The 15,704-nt window shown below is 40.9% G+C and overlaps 2 protein-coding genes across 3 annotated transcripts in view; one reads left to right on the forward strand and one right to left on the reverse strand.

Moving 5' to 3' along the window:
- REX1BD (required for excision 1-B domain containing) overlaps positions 1-15,704 on the forward strand; it is a 268,541-nt gene that overhangs the window by 77,056 nt on the left and 175,781 nt on the right. The window lies entirely within an intron of this gene.
- The window catches only part of ELL (elongation factor for RNA polymerase II), a 148,931-nt gene that overhangs the window by 48,700 nt on the left and 84,527 nt on the right, over positions 1-15,704 (reverse strand). The window contains exons 3-4 of the mRNA XM_069065711.1: positions 4,228-4,349; positions 3,306-3,469 (exon numbers count right to left, since the gene is read on the reverse strand). Of these exons, the coding sequence (XP_068921812.1) occupies positions 3,306-3,469; positions 4,228-4,349 (286 nt within the window). The remainder of the gene's footprint in view (positions 1-3,305; positions 3,470-4,227; positions 4,350-15,704) is intronic.

Below are 15,704 nucleotides of genomic sequence, written 5' to 3' on the forward strand. Positions count from 1 at the left end.
TGCCTTCAAAAATGCCCAAGTATCCTCTACCTTAAAAAAATTTTCATTAGACTCAACTACCCCTTCAAACTCTTATTCTCTCTCTTCTCCCTTAGTTAAGCTCCTACAAAAGCTGCTAAAACCCACTGCTTCCACTTCCTCCTCTCACTCCTCAGCCCTTTGCAATCTGGCTTGAGACTTTACTTAACTGAAACTGCTCTCTCCAAAGGTAATGCTTAACTGCCAAATAAAATGGCCTTTCCTCAAACATCACTGATCTACATACTTAGCACTAGTTTACCAGTTGTCCATTGGACATGTCAAATGGTAAGTTCCAGAGACTGACTTTTCAAACTCACCATGTCCAAGACATTCTCTTCCCTTCCCCCACCAAACCCATCTCTCTTCTAATCTTTCCTATTACTGGCTCTCCCAGTGCTATCCTTGACCCCTCATATCCAATCATCTGGCAAATCCTGCTGTTTCTATCTCCACAACATATCTCAAACACGACCTCATCTCTCTATTCAAACATCCACCACCTTGGTTCAAGACTATTATAAAGGCCTCCTGATTCGTCTCCTTGACTCAAATCTCTTATCTATCTTTTACACACTGATCGCAAAGGGATTTTTGTGCAGGACAAATCTGACCATGTCGCTCTCCTATGGTACCACACTCTATTTCCTGTCCCTATGACTTGGCATTAGCCATCCCCCAGGCCTGGAATGTACTCCTTATCTCCACCTAGTAGAATTCTTCTCTTCCTTATACATGAGGCCCAAGTAGATGAAGCTTTTCCTGATCTCCTTAACTGCTATCTCTCAAGCTACTTTTCATTTAACTTCTTCAGATTTATTCCCTTTATACTTATTCTGTGGGCATGGGTGTGTGTACACACAGGTACTCTTTGTTGTTTCATTTGTGTACTTCAAGTGGGCACTTAATAAACACCTGCTGACTGGCAGTTATAGATGAAGTTGAGACCCGAGAGGTGATTTGCCCAAGCCAGCAAAGTTTTTAAAAAGTTAATACCAGAATAACTGGCCATGTAACCTTGAGCAAGTTACTTAACCCCAATTGCTTAAAAAAAAAAAAAGTTAACACCAGTTCTTCAGCCTCTCCTACCATATGGTTTTGCCTCTATACCTTTTATTGCTACATTTTCCCCCTAATAATTCAAATAAATGGAAATGTCATTTTCAATATCTCATGAAGTTCCTTGAGAAAACTGGAAGAGTTATGGGACCCAGCCGAACCAGAGCAGGGAACAAGAAGTTGGGCTGATGCAGTATGACAGGGGCAGGTGGCCTCCACCGAGATGAGGCAGAGAAGCAATGTGAGCATCCTCTCAGAGTGCACTGGCATCACAGCTTCCTCAGCTTAGTACTGGAAAGGACCCTAAAAGCCTTCTTGTCAAACCCTGCCATTTTACAGATGAGGTAACCCAGGCTCAGAGAGCTCAAAGGCACATAGATAGGAGAAGCAATGAAGCTGGGATTCCCACTTAGGCTCTCTGACTCCATATCCAATGGTCACGTCAATAACCTTCCACCCACCCCCTCTACTAGGCCAGTTCAGCCCTAACCCTGCAGGCCCTATTCCCCCTGCTCCCTTCATAACCAAGCTAACTTCATGAACTCTACAAAGCCTTCCTAAGCAGCACAGTCTAGGGATCATCTACCTCTTTTGGATAACTATAGAACCTGTTATACCATGTATGTGGGCAGAGATCTTCATGCACGTGTGTACATGTGCATGTACTCTATACATGTGCCATCTCCCCAGGAGATAGCTAGCTCTTTGTCAGGTCTGTCATCTCCCATAGCTCAGCACTAAAGTATACACTCACATGCTGGAAGGATGCTTAGAATACAAATTTTGAGAAAATTACTTTTAAGAAGTAGTTACTAGCACAACATCTCTAGTATTCCTTCCCTCCTCTATTTTCTATTCCCATGAACACCTGGAGTCTAGACCTTTGTCTGGACAACAGTGGCTTCCTAACCCACCTCTGCCTCCGCTCTTTTCTCCAATCCATCCTTCACTGCCACTTAATGTTCTACCACGAGCATTACACAGTGCAGCTCTGACTACAGCACTTCCACTCAAAGCCCTTCAATGGCTCCTGATCACTGACCATGGTGGAGCCTAGCATTCTAGACTCTCTGATCTGCCTCTAGCCTCCCTGGCTAACTTCTATCCTACTACTCCTCTGTTAAAGTTCAAATGCATTGCTCTAAGCACAACGCAACTCACTCACCCTTTCTGGATGCCCTGCCCTTGTACTTGGAATTCCCCTTTTTAAGACTTTCTATTGAAACATTTGAGGCCTGCTTTCCCCCCATGATTCTTTATCACCTAATTTCATAGCCTTTTATTATTCTTATATATTAAGCATAGTTTAATCTGCGTTCATCACTGTAAATGTTTTAACTTCTAGAAAGTCTTTAACAGTAAGGGTTGTACATAATTTACCTTTATCTAAATATGCAACAGAGTGTGTACTACCAAAAGCTATAATATCAGTACGGGTACTCCCCACTGACACAGATCATAATTCCTCTTCTTTGGTTGTATCCAAGAAAATCCATTGTTGACTCAATGGATTATCAATCCATTGTCAACAGCATTGTATATGGTTTTTCCATCTTCAAGCATCTTTGGTAATGACCTTCTCTCTCTACTGCCTTTTCCTTGTATTATGATTTGCTACAGAAATGTACTGACCAGCTATCCCAGGTTGGAAGGAGCTGCCAGAGTTTATGCTTGCTGACAGAATCTTTCAGAAGCAGGGTCACCTGCCATTCAAAGACTTGAGCCAAGGTGAACAAGTGAAAAATATAAATTAAAAAATGTTAATTGTATAAATCTTGGTTTCCTCGTAAGTAAAACTGGGACAATACTACTACCTATCTCACAAGGTTGTTATAAGAAAAGATCTCTGCAAACTTTAAAGGACTACAGATATAGATTCTACTAAGATTATTATCAATAGCATAAAACTAATATGGGTGCACCATAAAATCAAGAGGGAAAGGTCTCTTTCATAAAGGGTGATTAGGGAAAGGCTTCCAGGAAGTGGCATGTGGCCTGGGTCTTGCAAGAAGGGGAGGATTTCAACATACTGAAATGGAGAGGAAGAAAGCATTCTAAGTGAAAGCTTGCCTGCCGAGGGGGGCAAACATGGAGTAAGTTCTGGAGCCAGGAAGTAACAGAGTTTGGCAAGAACATTCACTGGCCAGTGAAGGTGGGCAAAGTGCTGTGGGACGCCAGGTTGTAAAGTTTCATGTTACATGTAGCCCTCTGGTGACCATGCTCCTCACCGATATACCGAACTCCCGGTTTAATGACGATGGCACTGCGGCTGCGGGTCTCCTCCTCAGCTTGGGCCATGCTCTGTCGGGCTTTTTGGTAAGAATCATCAGTGGCGCACACAGTAATCTTGTCCTGTATGCTGCCCAGGCAGTCCAGATGGACATTTCCATTGCTGAAACACAAAGAAGAAACCGAGTGCTCCACTTTATCAGCAAATAACTGAAAGCCAAGAAACCTATGAAGAAACTCCAAGATTTGATCATTTCCTAGAAGCTTACACTTGCCTTCAAATGTCTCCCTTCTACAAATATATTTCAAATAGAATGGCAGTAATTCAACCACCAAAGAGCCTATTAAGATCACTCTCCAGCAGGTTACCCCAACCTAGCATACAAAAACACTCCTGATTACATATACCCCTGACCAGACAGCTCTAGGAGATGTGAGTTCTAGTGCCAGCAATGCTACTGACCCAATGGCTTTGGGCAAATGAACTGATTTCCCCTCTCTGGGCCCCAATTTTTTCATCTGTAAAAATGAGAGGACTAGATGGTCTCTAAGGTTCTTCCACCTGTGATATTCCATGTTATGAGTTTCAAAGTTACTTTTAGCTCTAAAATTTTGTGATTCTGAGACCCTGGAGTACATGTTTTAAAAATAAAATTTGGTTTAACTGTAGGTAGAGACACAGCTTTTTTTTTTTTTTAACAATCGGGGTTAAGTAACTTGCTCAAGGTTACACAGCCAGTTATTTTTGTGTGGGTGCCGAGTATCTGAGGCCGGAACCGATCCCAGGTCTCCCAACTCTGGGGCCTGAGCTCTTACTCACTGCGCCACCTGGCCGCCCCGAGACACAACTTTTAAAAGGACAGGTAACACCATGTCAATGCATATTTGCATTAACACTAATTATTCCATAACATCACTCACCTGGATACATATTGCTGGATGCAATCAAAGCTCCCTTGGGGGTTATCCCTGCCAATATTTGAAAGATAAAATGTGAAAGTTCGTACTTCTGTTGGATAACCAGGCCGGGGAATTGTGATGTGCTGTTTGGAAAGGGAAGGGGAAAAGTGTCAGTCACTTGGAAAGTGGCCCTGTGTGACCTTTACTTAGGTTAACCAAAAAACCATTGGTTAAACCATCATCATCATCATAAGTCAAGATCAACCTTAATTATGATAAGAACTAGCATTTATAATTCAGCACCTTAAGGTTTACAAATTGTTTTGCATGTTGTCTCATTTGACCCTCACAAAAACCCTGGGATGTAGGTGTTATTATCACCCCCATTTTACATATGAGGAAACTGAAGCTGAGAGACAGTAGTGACTTGCCCAAAGTCACACCACTAGTTAAGTGTCAGAGTCAGAATTCAAATCTGACTCTTTCTAACTTTAAGTCCAGTACTTTATGCACTATGCCAACTAATTGACTGAGCTTATGAACTAATAAATTACTCAACCCACAGGAATGATTACAGAATAATTTAATTTCTCATCAATATTTAAAGTTCTCTTTTTGTCATAATACTTGCATAAACAGCTATCAAGCTTTACCAAGATCATAAGAGAAATCCTACTTGAGTTCCACTCTGGCCCCTGGATCTCCACTTTTGTGTTCTTTACTCAAGACTGTTCTCCCACCTGTACCCTTGCCTGGAATCCTTCATCTGTTCACATTCTACCTAGACTTTCTGAGGCCCCACTCACATGCTGTCTCTTCTATGACTTCTTCTTCTCTTTGAACTTCCAGAGCACCCAAAATTCCTCCCCCCTTTTAGATACTTATATTCCTCTCAGTCTTGCTTTTCACATCTCACCCAGAGCCTAGCTGAGAGTGGGCCCTTAATAAATGCTTGGTGAATGAATGATGACAGTTTCAGGGGCAAGATGACTTGGAGATGGAAAGACCATATGTGATGCTGTTGACAAGTAATTATGTCAAGCACATTCCAGATTATAAGGAAGATGGCTGGGAAAGAGAAAGAGAGTTTTTTCTTCTCTTTAGCTACTGGCTTTCCATTGTAAAATCATCATTATATCCCTAAGTATCTTAGAACATCAAATTAAGAAAATATCACTTGCACTTAAGGGAAAGGGGTCACTAAAATTTCTTCTTCCTGTCTTACCTAAAAGCAAGAGGTTAAACATACTGCTTTTAATTTAGGATCGTAATGATGGTAGAGCTTTTTGGTTTTATTTTGTTTATTTTTAAAGAAAGCTAGCCAAAGGAGTGCATATGAATTTAATACTACATTTTAATGACACGCTGACCAAAAGAATTGTTTACTGGATGTCAAGGGGAGTTGAACCCAAATAATTAACTGTTCTGTTATCAAAAAACATACTTGAGCTAGGAAGCAACAGGGTATAAAACTAAGAACACTGTCCTATGATGACACAAGATACCGAGTAATGGGCAAGATACTTTATCTTTGTAAAGAAGGGAAGGAGTCACCCATTCTGACACTCTGTATTCTATATTCTAAATATATTCTAGCTCTGAGACAGCCTGAATCTTTTTTTTTTCCTCCAAAGCTAAGATTCTGTACCTACCTCATTTAGGAACCAAGTATTTCACTAGAGCTTCTGCTGTTGATATACTACTCACTGAACACATGTAACCACCCAGAGTAGACTTAAAATAACCCATTTACAGATGTGACTTTTGTTCTCAATTACAAGTCATATGAAACACACTACACAGATGACTGAGTTTCAAGTTTCTGAAAATCACTGCCAATCAGGGGTTCATGAAAAGCATCAGAAAATCATGGTATGCTTCTAGTTTGACTTTTACTCATAATTATTCCCCAAATACATTAACTGGAAGCAAATTCTAAGAAATCATGAAATTGGAAAAAAAAAATCAAAAGCAAGTTCTGACGGAACCTGAAACCACTCATATTAACTGCTTTTTCAAACACTCTCTTTGATCCTCTTTCTTTTTACCACCTGCAAATAAAACACTATGTCTTTGCTAAGATAGAATTCTATTCATCTTTTTAATACCAATTAAACAAACTCCCATTTCTATAGTGATTTGCAACTTTTAAAATACTTTTCTAACAACCACCCCAAGTGGGAAAGGTCACACAAGTAGTATCATTCCCATTTGACAAGAAGAGGAAATAGAGGCTGTCCACAGCCACACGATTAAGAAAAAGCTGGAGCCAGGATTTGTACTAGGGATTCTGATTTGAAATCCTAAGATTCTAAGTCTTGTACCACAGCAAAATGCCTGGTGAATAGTATGGACTGAGCTACAGAATTCTGTCACTACAATTTGGACTGGAGAAGTCTTAGGGGTCACGTCATTGTTGTCTTTAAACCCTCAAGGAGGGAGCTGTCATGGGGGAAATGGATCAGAAAACAGAACTCAAAGCAGTGGGTGGAAGTTGCAAGGGCACATATTTCAGCTCAAAAGCAAGCAGGAACCTCCTAATGATCAGAGCTGTCTAAACATGAAATGACAGTGAGTTCTACATCACTGGGAGCATTCACGGAAAGGAAAGAAGATGACTTGTTAGAGACAGTATATACAGGAGATTGTTGCTGTAGCTAGGGTCTATCCTGTGTGATGCTGGCTAAATTGTACCCCTCTCCAAAGGGATAGTTCATTTTCTGTATAATGGAGGAATTCAACTAAATTACCTACTGTCCCTTAGAGCTTTAGTATACTGTAGTGGGAAGGGGGAGGCATGTTTAATGTAAAGATTGAACTAAATCCTTTTACCAAAGGATTAATCATTTGCCTTTGGTTTTCCTGAACCAAAGGTATATAAAGGCAAACACAGATGGTATCTTTATTTTGCACTATTTAAAGAGGTGAAAAAAAATCAAAGGTAAATCCCTAACACTGCTTTGTTCCCTCAGCTGGAAAGCACAAGATTACAGGAGAGAGAAAGGGAGAGGGAGGGGGAGGGGAACGGGAAGAGAAGAGAAGCAAATCAAAATAGCAGTGTATTTCTTTTTGAGGGAAAACTAAAGAGTATAAAAAAGTTTGTGTTATGTTCCATTAAAAAAATAGGATCTCTCCAAGGAGCTCTGACAAAGCTCCTTAGGGCCTCTGAGTGTGACCTATTTTGAGAGAAGGGTTCAATTTTAGGAAGCTTCTGTTTAGATCTAGTGTCTAACTTCCCCTGATCTACTATACACACATAAAAAATAGTTGAGATTAAAAGGCCTCCATGTGTATGACACTTTCTAGAAGACTAGCAGCCAAACTTTGTATTAACTGAATTTTTTAAAATATAAAAAATGAGAACCAGAAGGAAACCACAAACAAGTGAGATTTGGTTGAATAATAATCCAAGTAAAGGACTCAGTCTCTCTCAACAGCATTTGTAGACTAATTCAAAATACTCTAGAAACTCAACATTCTGTTTTAAATATTTCAGACTGCAAGAAACTCAGCCAGATTTTCAGTTGGGAACAAGCGGAAGAGAACAAGCATTTATTTAGCACCTGCTATATGCTAGGTGTTCTATAAAGTGCTTTACAGATTTTCTCTCTAATGATCCTCACAATAACCCCGGGGAGGTAGGTTCTATTAAGGACCCCATTCTTGGGGGCAGCTAGGTGACACAGAGAACAGGGCAGAGGGCCTGGAGCCAGGAACACCTCCTAGCTATGTGACCCTGGGCAAGTCATATAGCTTCTCATCTGTAAAGTGAGGGAAATAACAGCACCTCCCTACAAGGGTTGTTTTGAGGATCAAATTAAATAACATTTGTAAAGCACTTAGTACAGTGCCTGGCACATAGTGAACACTATACAAATGTTAGCCACCATCATTAATTATTATAGTTATTACTGTTCTTCAGTTTAGGAAACAAAGTTAGACAGAAGTGAAATGACTTACTCAGGGCCACCCTGAACTCAGGTCTTCTTGACTCTAGGCTCAGAACTCTACCCACTATGCCCCCTACCTAACTCTGTTCTCAAATTCTTGCTCTATTTACAATTAGCAACTTTTTAAATTCTAATTGCCAAGAAAAATAAAACTAGGATGGAAAAACAAGCACCAGCTCTAGAAGGGGCCTTTAGTGATCATAACAACTCATTTTAAAGAGGAGAAATCCTGAGACATGACAGTCAGCCAGTCAATCAATGTCACATAAATAAAGCTGTACCGAAGTCTTGCTTTCTCTACTTCTGCCTCAATGTCCTCTGGGTAACATTTTATTGCCTCTTTGCACCTAAGTGTCATTCTGAATTTTGAACTTCTAGCATTCAGAGCATACACCACTTGCAGGCTAACTCCACAGGCAGTAAGTACTTGGCAGCAGGCAGTCTCAGGTTTCTCTTTCTCAGCCCTGATGTTAACTGTGTCAGGGCTAAAACAGTGATGGCATGTTTTCAAATTGGTGGATGATTATTTAGTGAGAAAGGCCAATCTCCATCACAGAATCTAGGCCCAAAGGAAGTCTGGCAGACCAGGATTATGAAGAAGATCTAAGAAAACAAAATATAATAGGGACAATTATAAAGGAGGTTTAAAAAATTAACTACACAAGTACAAAAATGGGGTAGACTTGGATGAATGGTAATTCAAAACAAAAACACCTAGAGACAAGGATTCTTAAAGAATTGTATAATGTTGGATATCATGTTATTGTAGATTAAAGAAAACATAAATAATAATTTTGTTTAAATATTTTCCTTGTCCAGATATATGGTGTGGGTAACTACAAGATTAACAAAGTACACAAAACATGCCCATTACACACACACACACACACACACACACACACACACACTTCAAAACATGTCAGACCTTGAACCTCACAGGGGGGACAAAGAGGGAAGGGAATAAGCAATTATATAACACCTACTATGTGCCAGGCACTGCACCAAGCACTTTACAAACATTATCTCATCTGGGCCTTACAACAACCCTGTGAAGCAGATGCTATTATTATCCCATTTTACAGCTGCAGAAATGAAAGCAAACAGAGGTTAAAGGACTCGCTCAGAATTCCACAGTCAGTCAGTGTCTGAGGCGGAGGGAGAGTGCATTCAGGGTTACGACTGGGTTAGGTCTGTCTTCCTGATCACAGGTCCTGTGTTCTTGGTGTCCCAAGCAGCCCAGCTAGCACAGACAACAGGACTAAAAGTCAAAGTGTAAGGATAAAAAAATGAACACATGTGAGGCACTTTACAAACCTTAAAATGACATATAATAGCTGGCTATAAATTCCAAAAGAAAGAACTAAATAAAACTAGCTGTGTGTACTGAAGGGAAACAGCACATGTACTGGTCCCCCAGCCCTCTGAAAGAAAGCATCACAGACTCCCCCAGACCAGAGTCAATTCTTCACACCAAGCACTATAAAGTTTGCAAACCCGCGCCCTAGGGGTGCATTTCCATCACTTCTGGTCTTCTGAGAGGCACCAGGGCTGGGACAGATGCAGGGCAGCAGCTGCCCTGACAACCAAGCACCATCACTTGGCCCATGGAGGGCCCAGGAGGAGCTCCTGGGGCCCTTATATCAGAGATATTGTGAGACTCAAATCAACTAACATTGTAATTACCAAGTGCTAACCACGTGCCAGATACCATGCTAGAAACTATGGGCATAAAAAACAAACAACCCAGCCCTCAAGGAGCTTATAGGCTAGGGGAAACAAGTACACACAAGCAGATACAAAAAAATATACACCAAATAAATATAAGGTCATTTTGGGGAGGGGTCTGGGAAACCTTAAAACTCTATATAAACCTTAAAACTCTATATAAAACTACTATTATAATTTAGAGAATCTTCAGAGTTTTTTTTAAAAAATTGTATCTTAAGCCTAGTGGTGCAGTATTTGGAATGAGGAAAGGAATTGTCTAACTATCCTCTGCCCAGGTTGGACTCCCAACCACAGAACTGTTCTGAGTGTCTCTTTTAGGAAGGAAACTGACAACCTGGAACACAGCCAGAAGAGAGGGACCAGGATGTTGAGGGGAATTGGAAATAAGGTCCATCAAAAACATTGGTGTTAAATGTTATTTACCTTAGAGAAGAGGAAACTAAGAAGGGGATTCAAGGGATGTCTTTTCAAATATCTGAATGGCAGTCATGTAGAAAAAGGATTTAGGTTTCTTTTGCTTGGCTCCACGAGGCAGAACTAGAGAAACTTGGTTTAATATAAAGAAAATTTCCCTAACAATTAAGAGTTGTCAGAAAATGCCTAGTAAGCAGGGAGATCTAGTACTGGAGATAGGCAATTGATTCTTTTTTGGAGAAGCTTAGATTCTGAATGGATGCCTGCCTACCCTCTGAGGTCTCTCCCAACTCAGAATTTATGATATTAACAGAGCAAAAAATAGGTTATAGTCTCAAATAAACACACACAGACATTCTCCCCCATATAAGACGTTAAGCAGTAAGCAGTTGATTTATGTGCATATTCAAGGTTTTGAACAACTGCAAGCAGAGCAAACCTCATAGTTTAACATGATGGCAGCCTGAAGGGGCTGGGCTATCTCTTGCTTTCAAAGAATTCCAAGGAAACCCCAGTTCCTTCCCCTCTCAGATCTGACACACATATGGGGGGAAGAAAAGTGGCGGCCTCAGCTTAAATTGAAAGTCATGAAATTCCTGCACAATACTTCTTTAAACTTTTTCTCTTTGAAATCAGTCCCAAATTCAGGACTTGTGGCTCTCCCTACTGATTTACAGAATGATGTCTGCAGCAAAAAGCACAGTCTTTGAAGTGACAAATTAAGTCAGAGGAGCTTCAGGGCATATTCAGGGAAGGGATTACAGCACAACATGGGAACCACGTTAACTTCAAGGGTCACAAACAGTCCTGAATGGGATAGTTCAGAGCTGAAGCAGACTGAATGACAGAATGTTTCTCTTCAAGGTTTCTACTTATAATCATTGGGATTTGCTTTTTTGAAGCCAAAGAGTTTTTTAAGCCAGTTAATTCTGGGAGCAACAGTTACCTTGACTCATAAATGCAACACTCAAAAGCAGACTATCACACAGTCTGTCCCACCCCATAATAGAACATAATTTAAGAAGACAAAAAGCCCTTTCTGTCTATGCCAGTTAAACTAGCTCTTGACTCTGAAGAGCTGTTCCTTTGGCCTTCACTGACTGGGTAATTAACTGAACTGACCTAAGAAGGTGACAGAGAGGTGATCTTGGTTCTGCTCATACAAATGACACTTCTGCCTCCCAGGATATCTCAGTGCAGTTTAGAATCACACATTTCAATGTGTCATTTGTTAAATTACACTGTTATAGGAAATCTCCCTTCTTTTATCTCTTTTTCATTCAGTCCATTATAATGATTAGACATCAGTGAAAGAAAGGCCTTACTACTGAAAGCTGGAGTTTAGATGTTAAGTTTCTGACTAAAAAGAATCAGCAGTGAGAGGTACCTAATTCTCTCTTAAGCAGTTCTACTTACCACACACTCACTTAGACATTGTTTTCATTCTTGTTTTCCTTCATTTCAAATACACTGGCTTTGGGATTCCTTAATTCAGCAAAGTGGAAAGTACACTGGACAGCCCCTTCAGGTCCAAGTCCCTGCTCTCTCATTTACAAGCTCTACTTTACAGTGGACAGTGATTTCTGGAGTCTAGCCTCAATTATCAGTAAAATGGGGGGAAAGCTGAACTACCTCCCAAGGCTGTTCTGAGGAGAGCACTTGGTAAACCTTCTAGCAGCATTAGAAAAAGCAATGGACTTGCCCTGAGAAGCAGCCTAGGTTAGAACTCTGCATGAGATATTAGGCTGAGGCCAGGTCATTTAACAACTATGGGCCTCAGTCTCTTCATTCTACAATGGGGGCTATAATACCTATAAATACCTCACAGTGCTATTATATTAAGTGAGATAATGCATGTAAATATTAAAAGTGTTACATAAATGACAACTATCATTATTACTAACGTATAAATGTGAGCTATTATCAGTTAATGTTAAGGTACTTTCTTATTATGACTTGGAATGAAGACCCTGATTTGCCAGCTTGACCTTGATAAAACTGCAATGTTCTATGTAAATGAGTTACTAATCCTCACAATAATAATTCATTCTTACCCCTCTTTGTACAAATGAAGGTACTAAAGCCTCAAAGGTCACAAAGCTAAACAGGGATAGTATTTGGACAAGAACCCAGATCAGTCATCTCACACCTAGAGTCCAGTGAGGGAAATGAGGCAGGTATTATTTCCACTTGATAAATGAGGAAACTGAGGCTCAGAATGAGAAAGTGACTAATAATTGCTAGTATTTATACAGTGCTTTAAAGTTTGCAAAGCACTTCACAAGTATTATCTTATTTGATCCTCAAAACAACCTGGAAGATAGATGCTATTATTATTCCTAATTTTCAGATGAGGAGACAGAGGCAAACAGAAGTGACTGACTTAGGGTCACACAGACTCTAAGGATCCGAGGTCAGAGCTGACTCAGTCTTTCTTGACTTCAAATCTAACCATACTCTACACCCTGCACTGCCTGGTTATCCAAACCTGACTTGTCCAAGACCCCAGAACTCAGGAGTCCAGTGCTTTTTCCTCCTGTGGCCTGAGGATCAAATCCTGATGTTTTTTACATTTTTAAAAATACAGTCAAAATTTTGTTTTAAAGTGTAAAAACCATTCTTACCTCATGGCTCATAAAAAAACAGGCAGCCAGCCAGCCTGTAGTTTGCAGCTGATGCCAGCTTTTACACAGACAGAAATACTGAGCTCTGGACACTGTTTGTTAGGGACTTTCAGTGAACACAGGTGGATAAGCCTCAACTGAAAAACTTGTGTGTTTTAGAAAGAACAAGTTTTTACTAACAAGTTTCAGGAGGGGGTGGGGCAGCCCAATCTTTCTCTTCTTTTTGAGGTGCTCAAAATGCCAGATGTCCTTGGCTTCTCAGGCAAAATTACTATTAAAGTAATTCCAAAACTGGTGTGGGTCAATTTAGACTCCACAAAGTTAACTCATATCTGAGGAGAGTAAGATCTTAAAATTGCAGCTGATCTTTCAAAACCCTTTTGCCAGGCAAATGGACATGAAACCAAGAGTTTCACTCTGGGTTAGGAGGTACCTGACTTCAAGCACTTCTACAAAAAGCACATCTGGCTGGACAGTAAGGTTTTTTCCCCTACTCTCCAATTTTTCTCTTAACCAACTACACAATGAAATCCTCAAATAATAATATACAGATTTCTTTTGAAATACACTGCTGTCAGATTAAATCATGTGACTCAGAAACCTTTACTAGCCTTTGTTTCCTAGGCAGCTTAAGTCCTAATTCAAGACCCTACACCATCTGGCCCCTTCCTACCTTTTCAGAACCTTTCTTCAATTCCAGGCAGAATATACCATCAGAGACTTGCAGATGGATGGAAAGGACCTCAGCTGAGTTTCCTTATAACCCCTCCCAGAGGAGGGATGCTCTCTACAATATAGCTGGTTAAAGGGCTGGGATTTAAGAAGGCTCTGAAGGATCTCAGATGTCATTTGATACATACCAAGCTCTTCTCACATTAGCTGATGCTCTGCCAGAATCCCTCCAGGGAAACTGACCTCACTACATGCTATCCTTTGTCCTTTGCTAAACCCTATGCTGATGCTGTTCTCTCAACCTCCATAGCAGACTGGGAGGCTCACTACAGCCTCCCAATGGTGGAGGGCTCCTCCAGAACCTCCATTCAAGGAGGTGCCCCGGCCAGCCACATTCCATTCCTCTCTGGGCTCTCACCTAGGGCTTTCTCTATCATGTCCCTGAAGCCACACTACCTTAATGTTCTTTACTTATAAGAATGTAATCTCCCTGAGGGCAGGGGCTGTCTCCTTTTCTACTTGTATTGCAAGTACTTGTATTTCCAAACACAAAAGCACTGTGCCCAATTCATAACTGTTGCTTTTTCCTATCCAGTTACTCCTGTCCATGAATTGGCCAGCTCAGATGCCACTTTCCTCCCTACATCACTCACAGACGGAAATAATTTCTCTCTCCTTTCAATTCCTGAAAAACTTTTATTTTTCTTCCTGCACTATCACATTCTGCCTTGTGTTATAGTTACTAGTACATGTCTTTTCTCCCCTAATAATCTATAAACACTGTGAAAGAGGGAACAAGGTCATGGTCATGTCTTACCATCTAAGATGATGGTTGTCTTACACTGCTCCCGACCATATAATTAGAAAAGCTGGGCTCCAGATGCTAGTTCAATGACTTGCCACAAGTCAATGGCACAGCAAGGACTAAAAGAGGTCTCCTGAGATGGCAGCGCTCACACACTCTTTGCACAGCCCCTGCCCTCTCACTAGGTGACTTCCACATACACACTCACACTCCCCTCACAGTTCCTCAATTTACTCACGGTCTATGCCTGTCCTCCACCTCAGCCATAATGGTAACACCCCGATCTTGCCATCACTTGCACCATGTCCATGGTGATGAACTATAATTCCTTTATGAGATCACAATACATTGTTACTCCACCTTTCCTCTGCAACCACAAACTCTGTTCCTCATTAACTGGTGATCTCCAATCCTTCAACCTATCCATCAAGTCCTTCCCAGGCCAACAAGCCTGTACTAGGTATACCAGCATCCTTCCCCATCTTAACCCCTTGGTGAACCAAGTCACCTCAACACTGCCTTCTTTTTCTCCAGGTTCATACAGTAGTATGAACATGTATTAGATCAAAGGTAGAAAATGGGAGTTATCCAAGGCTGAGGTTTGGCAAGACCAGATGGGCAGTAAGGGGGCAAGGGAGTAAAAAAAAACCATAAAGTTATGCTGAGAGTCCACTACAAATTTATGTTGCACAGTCTAAACTGGGCCCTCACTGCTACAAGGTAATCCTTTTACATTTCCCCAATTACCTCATCCCACTCACCACAGTGGCTTTTCCAAACCTCTCCATCCCTCCTCAAACCTTTCATGGCTTCCCCTATCCCTGACCCTCTCAATCAAGAACTTTGTTTCATATTCCAGTGAAAAAAATCAAGCTCCCTCTTCTTTCCTCCTCACCTAACATCACCCAGATGCTTTCAACCACTATCTCTTCCTTTACCTGTCTCACATGAATAGACAGCCCTTCTCCTTACTAAGGCAAATTCCTCTTACATGTACAAGTGATCCCATTCCATCCTTCTCCAGCAGACTGCACCCTCCATTATCCCTACCTTCTCACTTATCTTCAATCTCTCCTTTTCTACTGGCTACTTCCCTACTACCTACAAACATATCTGTTTCCCTCCATTCTCAAAAAACTGTCACTTAAGCTATCCATCCCCATTTCATCCTGTATCTCTTCTTCCTTTAGTGGCTAAACTCTCTGAGAAGACCATCTACAATGGCTGCTTTTACTTCCTTTCCTCTCATTCTTTTCAATTCTCTACAGTCTGGCTTCCAACCAGATCAGTGAACTGAAATTACTC

The sequence above is a fragment of the Petaurus breviceps genome, unplaced genomic scaffold, assembly GCF_028583685.1.
Source record: "Petaurus breviceps papuanus isolate PSGF00001 unplaced genomic scaffold, PetGlider_PUasm1.0 108, whole genome shotgun sequence".
Lineage (NCBI taxonomy): Eukaryota > Metazoa > Chordata > Mammalia > Diprotodontia > Petauridae > Petaurus > Petaurus breviceps.